Source organism: Gobius niger (assembly GCF_951799975.1).
Source record: "Gobius niger genome assembly, chromosome: 9".
Taxonomy (NCBI): Eukaryota; Metazoa; Chordata; class Actinopteri; order Gobiiformes; family Gobiidae; genus Gobius; species Gobius niger.
Window position 1 is genome coordinate 3,850,742 of NC_136860.1, and position 16,884 is coordinate 3,867,625.

General features: G+C 43.1%; 1 protein-coding gene and 2 long non-coding RNA genes across 3 annotated transcripts; all 3 read left to right on the forward strand.

Annotated features, from left to right (window-relative positions):
- The first annotated feature begins 419 nt into the window (after nt 1-419).
- Nucleotides 420-5,326, forward strand: LOC306967833. Its single transcript, XR_013793217.1, has 3 exons — nt 420-496; nt 2,942-2,974; nt 5,252-5,326. It is a non-coding gene; the product is annotated as an uncharacterized lncRNA (long non-coding RNA).
- A 488-nt stretch (nt 5,327-5,814) lies between these two features.
- On the forward strand, nt 5,815-11,264 carry LOC306968263 (CD5 antigen-like; the record flags this gene model as incomplete). Its single annotated transcript, XM_079563605.1, has 6 exons — nt 5,815-5,842; nt 6,615-6,899; nt 7,924-8,211; nt 8,312-8,605; nt 11,144-11,200; nt 11,245-11,264. The coding sequence occupies 6 exons, from the start codon at nt 5,815-5,817 to the stop codon at nt 11,262-11,264; spliced, it is 972 nt and encodes a 323-aa protein (XP_079419731.1).
- A 161-nt stretch (nt 11,265-11,425) lies between these two features.
- LOC306967830 lies at nt 11,426-13,767 on the forward strand. The gene is made up of 3 exons (XR_013793214.1): nt 11,426-11,533; nt 13,293-13,378; nt 13,640-13,767. It is a non-coding gene; the product is annotated as an uncharacterized lncRNA (long non-coding RNA).
- The last annotated feature ends 3,117 nt before the right edge of the window (nt 13,768-16,884 follow it).

Consider the following 16,884-nt stretch of genomic DNA (forward strand, 5'->3'; position numbering starts at 1 on the left):
TCTGTTCCATAATCCTCAGGATGTTTTAAAACGTGTGGTTCTGCAGTTCCAGCTGCAGTTCCAGCTGCAGAACCACCAGCTCTGGAGCCGCTCATTCCACCCCCTTTTCAACACTTACATCCATCACTGCAGGCGCTGAGTTCACACTGATATCTGAACATGAATCAAAGTAAAGTGGAAACTCTCAGATGCATCTTAATGTCAGATAAACAGCGCTGGCACAAGTTCCAGGTAATTTTTGATGGTATCGATTTTCAAAACTTTGCATCAGATTAGACTCGAGTGTCACAGGAAGCAACGGCAGAGAAGACTCTAACACGATATAACAGATTAGACCTGGTTCAGACCTGGTTCAGACCTGGTTTAGGCCTGGTTTAGTCCTGGTTCAGACCCTGTTTCGACCTGGTTTGACCTGGTTTGACCTGGTACCTGGCTCAGCTGGTCCTCGTGGACATGGATCCTCCAGTTCTGCTGTTGCTCCTTCTCTTCTGTTCAGGTAAAGCTCTGTTTCCAGTTTATCCAAATGTCGTTAAATGATGTGGTTTTTGTGCCACATTTAAAACGGAATAAAAATGCACGACGAGAATGAAGTCGTACAATTTCAGTTAAAAAAAAACAAAGCTGGAATTTCACGAGAATCAAGTTTAATTTTCATCAAAAACAACCCTGTGTTCTGAGAATAAAGCTGAAGAGAAAACTTCTACTAAAAAGTGGGTTATTTTATGGCCAATTTATCTTTTCATTTTAGTGGAAACTTTAAATGTTCATGATTTATTCAATTAACAAATCAAAATGTCAAATTTCCCAAAATGTACCATGTGGTTGAACTGAGCCCACTCTAAAACCGTAATATCGCCCACGTATTATGAAGTCTGGAGCATCATTTATTCAGTTATTGTGTATCATCTTTATCATCTTTTTAGTCGTGTTGTGACTTATTTACAGCGACTTGCTCTAAAAAACAGTTGACAGGATTATTCATTGATTACAAAAGAATATTTACAATATTTACAAAGGTAAAAATGTATTAAGTTTGGAAGATGGTTTTATTTGGTAAACAGGAAGTGTATTGTTGTGAACATTTTTTTTATTGAACATTTTCAAGTTTTTAACAGTCCAGTACGGTACAGTTATACATTTTATATAAAAGATGACTTCCGTGCAGATCTAAGTAAATCAATACGAAAATAAACAATAAAATGTGCATACAGCAGTGAGTTTCCAAATTGTTGTATTTCAGACAATGCGACTAAGCTTTACTGTATTCTACCATTTTGCCAAACTTTTCTATAAAAACTGCATATTGACCTTTAATATAGAATCTCAGCCTTTCCAAAAGAACGATATCCAATACCATGGCTCTCCACATTTGTATTGAAGGTGGCTCATCCCCAACCCATTTAGTCATAATAGCCTTCCGCCCTATCATGAGTAGAAACTGTATTGTGTCCTTATGCACTGGGAGTGGTCCCGGAATAAGACCAAGCAAACATAATAGTGGACTGGGCTGTATGGACCGTTGAGTTACTGCGCTAATCTCACCGCATACTGCTTTCCAAAACTCATGTATTTTTCCACACTCCCAAAGACAGTGGAATCTAGTTCCAAGAATGGTCTTACATTTTGGGCAGTTAGGAGAAGCCCCGGGTGTATATTTACTGTACATTTGCGGTGATATATACACATTTAGTAAAATATTGTACGGAAGTTCTCTAAATCTGTTACGGATTGATATTTTTGAGGGTAGAAGCAAGATTTTTTTCCCAGGATTCTATGTCTATAGTTTTTTTTCAGGAGATCTGTCCATGCCGTTCTTAAAAATGATAATCCGTCAGTATTCAGGTGTTGAAGCTTTGAGTGAAATTTTGAAATAAAATGACTTTGTTTTGCACAGCTTAACAAAACCTTTTCTAACAAATTAAAGTCCTCTGGCAAGTTAAGAGTATTCATTTTGGTGTATATATAATGTCTAATCTGAAGATATTTGAAAAAATCTCCTGTTGGTAGGCTAGTGCATGTCTATGGTATCAGCTAGCCTGCATTAAAAACAGTCTGACCCGCTCCACAGAGCACCTGAGGCAAATCACTTATAACACCAGACTAACCATATACATGTCTGTGTCCATAGAGTCATGTTTGGAATATAACTGACCTAGCATCACATGAATGATCGCATTTTGAGGGACTATTTTCCAGCAGATCACTCCGCCGCTGCGTAGCTTATACAACCACGAAGCTGATGCTGCTCAAATATAAGTTCTTTTAAATGCAACATGGTTAAAATGACTGTATCAACTCAGACATTTATATGCTTAGTCTGGTGATTTGCCTCAGGTGCTCTGTGGAGCGGGTCAGACTGTTTTTAATGCAGGCTAGCTGATACCATAGAAATGCGCTAGCCTTGCGTTAGCCCAGCGCCACGAAACTAGGAAATTAGGCCCTATGGCAAAAATCCTGAGATATCCCTTTAACACAGACACATGAGATGGAGTCAAATCAGAAAAAGTGGAAAAAACACACGGGGACAGATGTAACGGCATCTGCAAAGGCAAAAACAGAGACTCCAAACTTTTATTATTATTACATTCATTTGTTCATAAACGGATTAGACTATTTTTTGATGTAGAGAGACAACTGTTTTGTTTCTGTTTGGTTACTTATAATAATAACATGTATTTTTATTTACCATGTTCACCAGCTTTCTCATTCTACATGAGTTAAATGAAATGTGAGTGATTCTAGTTCATGCATTATTCTGTCACATGGGCACATAAAGGGAGGAAAATGTCTATCGGCTTATATGTTGATATGTATTAGTCCTGTATGTCCCATTTCACATAATCACATCATTTCCTCTCACAGGAAGTCAGAGCTGCAGATGAAGCTCTTCAGCGTGGGCACATTACACACTCTTAATTAAAACTGCGTTTGTGTTTTTCAGGGACCTGGGCTCAGAACTGCGGCGCTCACACAGGTAAATCCACACGGTCCCGTTTAACTCTGGGTTTGGAAAAGAGCTCACATAAAGCCATCAGAGCAAAAGGCTCAACACAATCAATTTAATGTTTTTTTTAGTTTTTAATCAAATAAAGAAATAGTTCAGTAAAGTCAGTGAAAACTCTGTTTAATTTGAGCGTGTTGATTTAAAGCCACGCTGCGGAACATTTCATTAATCAGACCAAAGCACAAAGCATTGATTTCTTCAGTGTTTCCTTGGTGAAGTGCTGTGTTGGGGGTCATGTGTTTGTATGAGAGTAATCCGATTACATTGGTAAAACAACGAGTAACAAAATGTAGTTCCTTTTCCACCACCGTGAGGCGCTAGTCGGGGTCGTCGCCTTCAGCCTCGGTATTTCCTGCTCCCAGTGCGGAGACGCTGCTCTTCAACTTTACTGCATCAGAGGTTTAAGTGATTTGTCTTATTTTGATCATAATCTGTGGATTTAAAATGTAGTCTATGTTTCTCTTCATTGGAGGCGCCAACTCTCTGCAAAGGCCAATTTGTTCATTTTAACTATAATCTGTGACATTGCTTTTTAAAGGGTCTGTATCCTGCTATTTTAGCCATCCCAAAGTAAAGTATAGGCATTTATATGATATATTGCACCTCTACCACTATGGAGTACTATTTTTTGTGAGAAAAATAAGTATTGTCTATAGGGCAGGGCTGCCCAAACTTTTTGTCTCCGAGGGCCAAAATGAAAAAGTGCCTGTGAGTCGCGGGCCAAACACGGCCATGTCAAACAAGATAAACACATATAACCGCAAATTATAAAGTTACTTCATTTTATTTACTTTTTATTTTTTCGATAGCCTACATTTGCATTTTATTCTATCTATGCAAATAAAACGAATTGTAGCAATTTATTGCAAAAGAAAGATCACCTGTATCTACAGCACCTACAGTAACTTTACCTCATTCGCTCACTCAAAGAAAATGCCACATTAGATTATTTTGAAATGTCAGTTCAGCATCAATTCTTTTAGTCAATTTTTAACATGAACTGTTGTTGACGTCAACAACCTTTGCAATAAAAGTTGGAAACTGAAAGTTGCTGCTACAACGCTCTGTAATTGATAAATACCAAGACACCACAACAGTGTTTCCTTAACTTTGCGAAAGGAGTGAAACAGCGCCCCCAATTTGACGCTCGTGGTCAAAAAGTGTACTGCATCCATATTTACCATTGAGAATGAATGGAAGAGAGTTAGGCTAGTTTTAACCACACGCAGCGCAGAAGTAGGTCAAGTTTCAAGTTTCAAGTTTAATGGTTTTGTATAGCCCAATATCACAACAGAAGTCGCCTCAAAGGGCTGCAACAAACATCAAGGCAATAAAACACAGCAATAAATATGACAATTAAAAGTTCAGGTGAATCCAGTCAAATATAATGTCCAAAGGTAGCGATGAGCGGCGCGGGCGTCCCCCGTCCTTAGACTCTCCAGTACGGCAAGGAAAAACTCAAAAACCCGGCAGGAGTAAAGAGAAACCTTGGGGAGAACCACAGAAGGAGAGATCCACTCCCATGGACGGACAGGCGGGCCGACAGCATTGCGTCGGTGGGCCAAATTTGGCCCGCGGGCCCCACTTTTGGCACCCCTGGTCTAGGGGTATTTTGCAAAAGCAGAAGACACAACGCTTCGATTCAGATAACTCCGCCCCCTGCCTCCGAGCTGATCCACTTTGATTCCGGTGAAGATTCACTAAACATCCATCAGAGACAGTCACAGAAAAACACTATTTTGGTGATAGTCGTCGAATCCCGGAGAGAAATTCCAACTTCTGGCGAGTGTCCTCTTCTTCAGGAAGGTTGAATAAAGTCCTGAACCTCTCGCGGCCAAACACGCTTTTCTCTGCAACATTATTAGGTTGTTAGGTAAGAAAAAAGAACAGGCGTGTCCAGAGTAGGTTAGAAAGAGCTCCATCTTCACATCCTTCAGTGCAAACATGACGGCTGTTCAGACGCGCAAGGGTGTGTTTGTTTTGTCCCGCAGTTCCAAAAAGTCGATGCATGATATAGGACTTTGACGAGAGACCTTTGAGACGATTGGCACATTCCACGGTCACCTATTCCACGTGATGTGGCTCTGCGAAAGAGAGAATGGTCTACACTTGTACTGTGCTTTACAAGCCTGCGTAAAGAGTTGCAGTTTCTCTCGTGACATACCAGGAATGTTCCACAGTGTGGCTTTAATAGTCTTTTATGGAACAAAGATCCTCTTGGTGGTAACGGCTCTTGTGTCTCCGCAGAGTGCTCTCTCAGTCAGGAGCAGCTCAGAGCCAATGTGATGCTGCTTCTTGACGGACTCAACCACATCAGTCCAGACGACTTCTCCAGAGTGAGAGACTTCCTGAAGGCCCTGCTCCCGACGGTCGGTCCGGTCGGTCCTGATCTGGTGCGGGTCAGTTTGGCGAAGTGCGGCCGGGATCCTGAGGTCGAGTTTGACCTGAACACGTTTCATGATCTGTCCTCGGTGGTGGACGCCGTGTCTCGGGTGTCTCAGAGTCCTTCTCTCCCTGGAGGCTCCTCTGACAACGCTGTGGACTTCATCCTGAGAAACGTTATCCAAGCGGATCGAGGATATAGATGGGACACCCCTGGCATCTTAGTCCTCGTCACGGACCGGAGCTCATCAGGGCTTAGCAGAGATTCGCTGTCTAGTCTGTGGGGTTCTAGTGTGAAAGTGTTTGTGGTCGGAGTTAAAGTCACTGAAAAGTTGCAGGTCGATAAGAGAGATGACAACGACGCTGAGGTCTTCACTGCAGAAGATTATATCAGCATTTCCAACATTTGTGAAGAACTGACTCGGTCCATGTGTCGTTGGCTCAAAGAGAGGCTGAGTAAGTTATAAACTCAACACCGTTACTGAAAATCTAAACAGCACAGTGAGAGTCTGGGGTCGTCAGCCAGAGAGACATGATAGGAAAACAAATTAAGTCAATGTTGATCGTTTCTTGGTTTCTGAACATAAATATATATATAAATTAAGTTATTGGGGGAAGGACTAACGGTTTTTGGCTTTAACCTCTTAACTCCCGCCTGAACCGAGAAGATCTTTTTCCTCACATCATCAGAATTTTTTTCCAGCATTTTTTTGTTGGGTAGTCAACTCCTTTTCGTAACTTTTTTGTCATTTTTAATCACATTTTTGTCACATTTTTGTCATTTTTTTGGACTTTTTTTGGACTTTTTTTGGGCATTTTTTGTCACATTTTTGTAATTTTTTTGTGAATTTTTTATCATGTTTTTGTTTTGTTTTTTGCAACATTTTGTCACATTTTTGTCATTTTTTGTCACATTTTTGTCATTTTTTCGTCCATTTTTTATCCAATTTTTGTCATTTTTTTGGTCACATTTTTGTCATTTTTCGTCAATTTTTTGTCAATGTTTTCTCACTTTTTTGTCACATTTCCAGCTCTGTTTTCGTCTCAGTTTTGTCGCTATTTTCACAGCTTTTTTTCCAGAAGCTTCTGGACTGGGGTAAAGCCAAACTGGAGAAAATGTGCTCGGTTCAGGTGGGAGTTAAGGGGTTGAGTAAACTCTGCAGTACTTCCTCCACTGAGTACTAGTCATGTTACTTCATTCTGAGCTTGTTTTTTGCTGATCATAAAGTCTGTGTCCAGGTCGAGCAGCCTGAGTCTCTGAGGTTCACAGACGTCCAGCCCCGGAGAGCGCGAGCCTCGTGGGAGTGTAACAGCCGCCGGGTCCAGAGATTTGACCTGTCTGTGTATCTGCTTCATCCTGAGTCTTATGTTCAGAGGATCCTTGTCCTGGGACATGAACGCAGCGTAGAGATCCTTCACCTCCACCCAAACACCTCCTACAAGATCTATGTCATTGCAGAGTATAGCACTGGATACAGTTACAGAGACACTGGAGTTCTGACCACGCCACAAGGTACAGTCCCAACACTCCTCCCCCTCCCCAGACACTTCCTCTTCCCTTTGAGCTTAATGCTGTGTTCAAGGTGTTTCAGTCACATTCATTTGTAAAAACATGACTAACATTTTAGGAATATGATGAAGTCACAGTTTCAGATGGAGCAGGGACCAAAGACGAGACCAAACACATGGGACAAACACTGTTTTTAAAGGACTCAACAAAAAGAACATCTCCAAACGTTGAACCTGATCAATATTTGTGAGGAAGTGAATGTGGTGGTATGCGCACGCCCACTGGCACGCTCACACTGTACCCGAGTCGGGAAACGTCTACAGGTGCGCGGCCTCTTGCCTTTCCGCCTCTGATTGTCCCTGGGCATGTCCTCTTGTACCTAAAGAGCTGGACCGGAGCCACAGACAAAACAAGTGTAAGTTGCTGTAAAGTCCAAAACGTCGCCAATTAAAAGCCTCGTGCTCCGACTCGCAGCTCGTCATAGACACAGGTGCACCCTAAAAACAGAATGGGCAATATAACCAGAATATTGCTCATATTTAAGCAATCTGGTTGGTAGATATGTGTCCAACCGATCCACTGGTTAAAACAACCAATCTAATATGGTATGGATGTAAATTGGTTTGACTGGAACCATTTATATTGGCTAATAATTACCACTTTAATGGGCCACTGGCTTAAAATTAGACCATTAACATTGGTTAATACTGTTTAGAGTGTAATACTAGTATCTGAAATCAAAGCTATACTTACAGCACCATATATTTTTCTTCAGACTGCACTTGAACCACAACGATATGATGTACAACTTAGCATAAAATGGTAGTGGTGGTAAGTAGAGCAAACACATTGATGCTTATAAAGGTTGGTGAAATATCCATATATATGATCTGCTGTAGGTCATATACGACACATTGTCACCCTGTTCCTCTGAGTCGTGGTGGGTCATGGCGGACCATGACAGATGTGGACAGGACTGTGGTAGATCTACTTTTACTTTGGAGAAAATAGTGTTTTGTGTTTTCAGACGGGGTGCGCCTCAGTGCGGGTCCCGGGCGCTGCTCTGGTTCTGTGGAGCTGCTGATGGACGGGTCTTGGAGCAGTGTGTGTGGGAGGGACTTTGGTCTGACTGAAGCTGCAGTGGTCTGTGCGGAGCTGGACTGTGGCGCTGTGTCTGAGCTCCACCAGGGGGCGCTGTTCACTGAGGGTCCAGCTGTGGGCAGGTCCTTCCACTGTGACGGAGCAGAGACCTCACTGAAGGAGTGTGAGAGCTCAGAGACTCGCTGCTCAGCGGCTGCTCACCTCACCTGCTCAGGTAACTCTGTTTGTCTAAGGCTCCGCCTCCACTGCAGAGAGACTCATCACCCTTTATGGTTTTACACTTTCTGTTTGTAAACTGTCCATGTTTGATCCAGATGAAGTGCTGAGGTCAACTGGACATGGCTGTTTTGGTTTCGTGGAGCTGAGACTCAGGGACGAGTGGAGACCAGTGATGACCAGTGAGGACTCGGACTTGGACTTCGGCTCAGTGCTGTGTGAGCAGATGGGCTGTGGATCTGCTCTCAGAGTGAAGTATCTGAGGGTTATGTTCAGGCCGTTCTGGTGGCTGCAGCCTGAGTGTGTGAAGCAGAGGTCTGGCCTCACAAACTGCCTGGACCTGGACGCACACATGAGCGAGGCCAAAGGAGGTCTGTATCTGCTCTGCTCAGGTCAGTAGCACCCACAGTGAGTTACACATGTCACCTGTTGTATCAGTCGTGTCTCAGATGGAGCGAGAACGTGTTTACAGACACTCAAGACATTTCCTCTTTCTTTGGAACTTCTCTCACCTGTCAATAACAATTATAACTTCACCTGTTGATTCTGCTGAAAACGACGCTGTTTCTCTGACTTTTGAGTGATTTTTTAGATATAATGTGTTTTAATTTTATTGTTTTTTAAAGATAAGAGATAAGCCTTTATTGATTTAGAAATGAGGCCATTGTGGATTCCAAGAACACAAGTCAGCTGAATCGAGAGTTTTCTTTTTTTTTATTAGTGATTTTTTCTTTTTTTTTTTTTTCAGTGTTGGTTTATTTAAAATAGTTAATTCTCAGGCTGAAAAAGTCTTGTTTTATCAAAGAAAGAGCGCACGCCGTTGGGGCGTGTCATTGTGTGTGTGTGGCTTCATTGTGTCAGACAGAGGCCCTGTGCTGCTGCTAACGCTGGAATACTACTACAGAAGTTCGTTTTCTGCGTGAAACCGGTGAACTTTTCCAGGCTAACTTTTCCAGTGCGACTGACGCTGCCCTGGCTGTAAGCATGCACAGCGCCCCCTGCTGACCATTACGTTTCCCGAGCCAACTCCTTGCCTTCAGAGCGTATTTTAAGACAGAAGGATTCAAGATTTGTTTTATTTGTCAAACCATGTGAATGGAGGAGCGGGGGGGAGGGAGAAGAGGGCTTGGAGGACATGTTCTTAATAGAAGGGAGAGGGGCTCCGCAGATCTTCTCCGCTGCTCTCACGATGCGCTGGAGGCTTTTTTGGCAGTGCTGGCACCGTGCCACACAGTGATGGAGCTGGTCAGGATGCTCTCTACAGTCCCTCTGTAGAAGGTCCACACAGTGATGGAGCTGGTCAGGATGCTCTCTACAGTCCCTCTGTAGAAGGTCCACACAGTGATGGTCAGGATGCTCTCTATAGTCCCTCTGTAGAAGAACCACACAGTGATGGAGCTGGTCAGGATGCTCTCTACAGTCCCTCTGTAGAAGGTCCACACAGTGATGGAGCTGGTCAGGATGCTCTCTACAGTCCCTCTGTAGAAGGTCCACACAGTGATGGTCAGGATGCTCTCTATAGTCCCTCTGTAGAAGAACCACACAGTGATGGTCAGGATGCTCTCTATAGTCCCTCTGTAGAAGAACCACACAGTGATGGTCAGGATGCTCTCTATAGTCCCTCTGTAGAAGAACCACACAGTGATGGAGCTGGTCAGGATGCTCTCTACAGTCCCTCTGTAGAAGGTCCACACAGTGATGGTCAGGATGCTCTCTATAGTCCCTCTGTAGAAGAACCACACAGTGATGGTCAGGATGCTCTCTATAGTCCCTCTGTAGAAGAACCACACAGTGATGGAGCTGGTCAGGATGCTCTCTATCGTCCCTCTGTAGAAGTTGCACATAACAGAGGCTGGGACTCTGGCTCTTCTCATCTGTGGAGAAAGTAGAGACTTTTCTTGACCAGTGATGTAGTGTGCATGGTCCAGGAGAGCTTCTCTGTGATGTGCACACCCAGGAGCTTAGTGCTGGTCACCCTCTCCACTGCAGCACCGAGGAGCATGCTCTTCCAAAGTCCACAACAACCTCTTTTGTCTTTTGTCTCCACATTTAGAGAGAGATTGTTCTGTGTGCACCACATGGCCAGACTGCTCACCTCTCTCCTGTATGGATGTAGCACGGATTGGCATAACTCTACATTGAAAATAACTAAGCGAGGAAACTCGATTTCATCACAATAGTGAACAAGTTTGCTGAGCAGACGACACGCAAAGGTTACTTCGCTTCGCTTGCTTTTTGATGAGACCATTGTTGTGCTGTAAGCAAACATGGTGTGTTCAGTGAGTTGGATTTGTTTGTGTTTTTTGTTTTTGGTTGTAAGCTGTGTGTGCAGGTTACAGATAATATACTGTAACGTAGTCATTGTCCATGGCACTAATGACCGCGTGTGTGTTCTTCTTTCCCTCTGGTCAAATGTGTGTGTGTTGGGATAATGTTGCTAGTTGTCATTGTGTTGCTAGTTGCTGTAGAGGTCGGCTTTAGGGGAAGTGGATGTATGCAAGAGACATTTATTTATATATAACCTCTATTTCTTCTTTCTTTGATGCACATTTTTCTTGCTTTTTGCTCCCCCCTGTGCTTTAAAGTTTACGGCTATACGGGGGGAGCGGGTATGGCTTATCTAAATGAGATGTAAATGAGCCCTATTGTCACTCCGAGCAGCAGAGAGGGGTGAGAACTGCATAGAAACAGGCCATTTTCTCCTCCTAGAATTATCTTGAGAGGTTAGCTTCAAGTGTTCACGGGTTCTCCAAATATGATCACATTTCCATATGTTACACATCTTCAGAAAGCTTAGAGACTACACTTTCAAAATCTGTCAATAGCTCAAAATGCCCCAGAACTGACTTGTGTCCCAACTTTCTGTGTCCGGTCACAAATAACGGGAAAAGATTCTGCAGATCAACAATAGACATGTTCTCTCTCTCCAGAGTTTGTTCCTGCTGCACGAGCGTCCATCTCCTCTGAGGGGGCGTCCGTCTCCTCTGGTGGGGCGTCCGTCTTCTCTGAGGGGGCGTCCGTCTTCTCTGAGGGGGCGTCCGTCTTCTCTGAGGGGGCGTCCCGGGTGCAGACGGTCCTACAGATGCTGGGGACAAACTTCAGTGTGTCCTGCTCTTTAGACAAACCCTTTGTACCAGGAAAGTTCCACCTTCTGTCTCCAACTGGAAACTACACCACCCTGCCATCTGTCAATTACTCCGCCCACTTCCTCATCCAGGACTTCAGCCACGCCCACATCGGGAACTACACCTGTGTTTACTGTGGATATTTCTACTTTCATAATTGCATTAAGAGCACAACTCTCTACGTCACTCCTGGAGGTACAGTTTTGGTTCAGAGACAAGATTGGGGGGTCCTCCCCCGAGAAGAAAAAATTCATAATTCATATGATTTCCTTCATTCTGGTGCATTTTAGATAGTAAATAATACTTTTAGCTGGTCCATTTGCTGGTGTAAAATAATACATTTTCTGGCCCCCCCTTCAAATTGGGGCCTCTCAGCAAATGCCCAGTTAACCCTCTTCATCGTTACGGCCCTGCCAAAAGGTACAATGAAACAAAGCATTGTGCATGAGGGCAGTCAGTCACATGCAGCTCTGGAACATGTTTAAAATATCCTCTGCACTGAAGTCAGCCTTCAGGTAGAGAACGCCTGACTTCATTATTTCCTGCTTTCACATTAGAAGTGAACAATATACACAGAAAGACGCTACTTAAAGGAATAGGCCACCGTTTGTACATACGTTCTATGATGTTCTTACCTTAGCTTTGACGAGTTCTTTAGGGAATGTCTGGTCTTACTCCGTGCCTTCAGTCACGTAAACACAGCGCAGACGGCGTTAGCATTTAGCCTCTCCCTCTCTCCACTATAGCACCAAAACAGGTCAAGATAGAAACTACCAAGCTCTTCCACGTTTTCTCTATTTAAATATGGTTACGTGAAGTGTTACACTACAAAGTATAATTACACAAAATTAAACAATGTGGATTTTCTAAGCGGATAAAAGGGGGAACTATATTGTAAGGCGTAATAATACCAGGAGTTGTTCGAAATCCACGCAGTAATCTTCACTTTACTGTGGGGATGCCAAACTACTCCTGGTATTATTACGCCTTACAATATAGTTCCCCCTTTTATCCGCTTAGAAAATCCACATTGTTTAATTTTGTGTAATTATACTTTGTAGTGGAACACTTCACGTAACCATATTTAAATAGGGAAAACGTGGAAGAGCTATAGAGGAGAGGGGGAGAGGCTAAATGCTAACGCCGTCTGCGCTGTGTTTACGTGATTGAAGGCACGGGGGAAGACCAGACAGGTCCTAAAGAACTCGTCAAAGCTAAGGTAAGAACATATCTCAGTATGTAAAAACGGTGGCCTATTCCTTTACATGCGCAGTTAATGACTATGTTTATGACCTAATTCAAACTATTTTCTGGTAGATAACATAATCAACAACATTAGTCTCCATGAAGCAATGAGCTCCAAACACAAAAAGTCCGACTTCTCTTCATCCTTCTGACACGCCCATATTTCCAGTCTTCTCTCACAGCAGCGCATTTCAAGACAAGCTTCCTCTGGTTGATTGCTGCGCAGTCCTGTCCCTGTTCTAGGTCATTTCAGTCAAAGTTGTAGAGATCATTTGAACTGTAGCGCACGCCAGGCAAGGGCAGAGAAAATATTTAACCCGTGGTCTTTCTAGCTTGTTTTATACTCTCTCTCATACATACATGATGTAGGAGCAGAGGAGCCGCCGACAGACACAAACATATGAAAATAAAGCATTTGTAGCCGCTCAGGATTATTTTGTGTGAGATATGATTAGTGTGGCGTGAGATGCATGTGTCTCACGGCGAAAGCATGAGAGCTGACAGCCCTGCATATGCTGAAGACCACAGCCCTTTAGCCCTCTCTTACAGAATGGGTTAGCAACAGCTCGCTCCAGCCTACTCACCGACTACGCAAATAGTCTGTGCTACCGCCGGCTTTTTAAACAAATGTGTAGGATTTAGAGTCAGATTACTGCACAATAAACTCAAAGTCATGAAAGAGTCTGATAAGCGTCTCCTGTGTTTGCAGCTCCACTTTCGCATAAGCTGAGCAGAGGCACCGTCTATGTCGTCATCCTGACACTCTGGGCCGTCGCCATGTCCCTCTGCTACAAGGTACTAAACCAGGACTAAACCAGGACTAAACCAGGACTAAACCAGGACCACACCAGGACCAAACCAGGACCAAACCAGGACCAAACCAGGACTAAACCAGGACTAAACCAGGACTAAACCAGGTTCAAACCAGGACTAAACCAGGACTAAACCAGGACCAAACCAGGACTAAACCAGGACTAAACCAGGACCAAACCAGGACTAAACCAGGACTAAACCAGGACCACACCAGGTCTAACCCTCTCGTGTGTTCTGTGACAGAGATGTCGGCGTCAGAGGAAACCGATCAGACGAAGTCACCGTGTGACGTTTTCAGCTGAAAACGACGAGGTCCAGATGATAACTCTTTAAAAACCTTCACCACCAAAGAAAGAATTGGGGTTTATACGATTGATTGAGCTAATAATCGGTAATAAATGACAAATACGTTTTCTGCATCTTCACATTAATAATTATGTCATGGTCAGTTCTAGCAACATTGTGCCTTAACAATCCAGGCTGAAAACAGTTCTTTTTGCCCGTGAATATGACTGAAAGTATTTTATCTACATTCTTTTACTGTAATTGATGAATTTTATGTTGATGCTTTTATGGATTTGATCTGTTTTCTTGTAATTTTATGCAACTGTGAAGCACTTTAAATTGCCTTGTGTATGAATTGTGCTCTACAAATAAACATGCCTTGCCTTAAACTTTTTTTATTCAAATGTTTTGAAAGGTTTTATAATCACGTGCTGTTTTTTAAATCGCCAAAGGGTATTTTATTTCTTTTTGTCCAGCATAATTGTCAGTTCTTGTTCCAGTGTCGGCTCAGTTTGTCTGCTGTCCACATACATACTGTCTAAAAACATCTGAAGAACTGGTGCATTACACAACAGTCATGAACCCCGGCCTGTGTATGTTTCATATCTTTGTATTTGTATTTATCTGTATAGTGTAGTGACTGTGTCCTACTTTGTATTTTATTGCACTGACCTTGAATGTTTTATTGTCTTTGGGAGACTATTTACATCTGTCCAGGGACTCCGGATGAAAAATAGCCTCTTGGCAAATTCCGGTGCATTTACCGAAATGTTAATTAATGTACAGTGTCCCTGTGAACTGAATAAATAAATAATAAATTGACTACAAATATCTGATACTTGTTTTAGCTCTCACCGCTTTAAAAACACAACTTTCACCAACTAAGCCTCAGTGAATATGGACATGCCGTATGTCATTTTGAAGATAAGAACCTGGAGAATACAATTAGAGTTAGTTAATCAATGCTAGGACAGAAAATATGATTGGATCACCTAAAGTAATAAGCGAAAATCAGCCATGAAATAGCTGATCCAAATATAGGAAATGATCACTTTATGTGTTGTTTATATTATTGAATATCTAAATAAGCTAGAAGGTCCCGGGTTCGACTCCCACCTGGACGGGGCCTTTTTGTGTGGAGTTTGCATGTTCTCCTCGTGTCTGTGTAGGTTTCCTCCGGGTACTCCGGTTTCCCCTACCACTAAAAACATGTACAATAGATTCCCCTCTAGGGCCAGGACTCCCCTGAAAAAATAGATTCTTAATCTGAGTGGGACTATCCTGGTTAAATAAAGGTATATAAAATAAAATAAAATAAAATAAATATACCCAGGGATATTTAGTGAAGGAAAGTCCAGTAATTCTTGTCAACTGTTTATCCATTACACTTTATTAAAGCAGTACTAAGTAAAGTGTTTACCTTAATAAATCCTTCCCGTAGTCCCTCTGGGGGTAATACAAGTGTTTATGGGATGATTGGAGGGTCTTTCATCTCCCCCTGGTGTCTCTGGCCAGAAAACCATGTTTGCAACTTGACTGCCATCGGACCGGAGCCACCAATACACACTAATGGAATCATGAAGAAGAAGTTAACATGCTAGCAGGCAAAGCTAACTGCGGGCTAACGTCACTTTAAACAGTATTTACAGCCAAGTTTGAGTGAAAAATATTATTTCCATTGTATATTTGGATGTACAATATCCTACTGTCCCTTCCCCTTTCCTGTCAGCGTAGTATTTACTCTCCAAGACAATTAATAAGTTAAAAAAATCGTAACTCGCAATGACACCTGCAGTTGCACTTATGGCCTCTAGGGGCAAGAGTTACTTAGTACTGCTTTAAAGCAGTACTAAGTAACTTGTTTATCTTAATAAATCCTTCCCGCAGTCCCTCTGGGGGTAATACAAGTGTTAATGGGATGATTGGGGGGTCTTTCATCTCCCCCTTCATCTCTGGCCAATTGCAACTTCACTGCCTCTGGGTCAGAGGCCCCAACACACACTAATAGAATCACAAAGAAGAAGCTAGCAGGCTAATATTATAGTGTAAAGACCAGACAGGTACACATCAACTCGTCTAAGCTCAGGTAAGAACATACCTCAGTATGGAAAAACTGGGACACAATGGAGGTTTGCGCAGGAGCCACATTGCGACTTGTTTCCCCTGACATTAAGATGACTTTTTTCCCCCCTGTGTGGAACTTTTCTGTGCTCAAAGTGTGTTCATCACGGTGCCATCTGTTAGCATTCCGATAGATGAAAACAAAAGCTTGTGACGAGCCCAGTCTCTCACTCCTTACCGTCTATTCTGTATTTTCAGCTTTAAAAGTGTGAATTATCAACGCTGATGTGCCCAAATGAAGGTTTTAATGAAGCCTGATATCACTCTGAGCTCAGTCTGACGACATTTCTGACATCTCTCTCTCCTCCCCCTCTTTCTTTCTTTCTTTCTTTCTTCCTTTCCCTCTCGTGTAAATGCCTCGGCTCTTAAACACGCTCGGCCTCACACCTGCCCAGCGCTGCAGCTGTGGCTGAGCCTGCGCTGATGGAGGAGGTCAGAGGTCGCCGCAGTTTAATCCCCGGGGCTGTTTGAGCCAACGGAGAAACGCAGCACAACTCTAGAGCGGACTGAGCAGCCGCTGTGTGTGGAGAATGTGGACGCCATCTTGTGACAGTGAGCCCTGTAGTGTAGTGTAGTGAACTGTGTGTCAGCTGCTTCAAAATGGAATATGGTCACCGTCGCTAAAGAAACATTACTTAAAAATAGATTTACTCAAGTGAAAATACTTCTTATGTTGAAAAAAGATCTCTAATTGACCTTACTCTGAGTAATTATGACTTGCTAAGTACAAAAAATGACTGAAAGGGACCATCATTTGAGTCACTGTAGCCTCTTAGGCCCTGATGTGGCTCCAGCTATGGTTTGGGAAGGTGGACTCAAGGGGGACACAAGAGGGGGGGGGGGGTCGGCCCTGTCTGACGCCCCATTAGTCCGAAAATGTCCCATTGTGTAGGAGTTGAAAAGTAAAGTTAGGTTCAGGCAAGAGTCCGCTGACCTTAAAGGGTCTAGATGCAAGTTGGTAATTTTTATACTCACTACCGCCCCCTCAGGTCTTACACGTAACTGCAGTTTCTATATTAAGCTCATGCATGACAGCACTTTGGACCCGAATGATCAACTTCTTAAGGATTTTAGAGGCATTT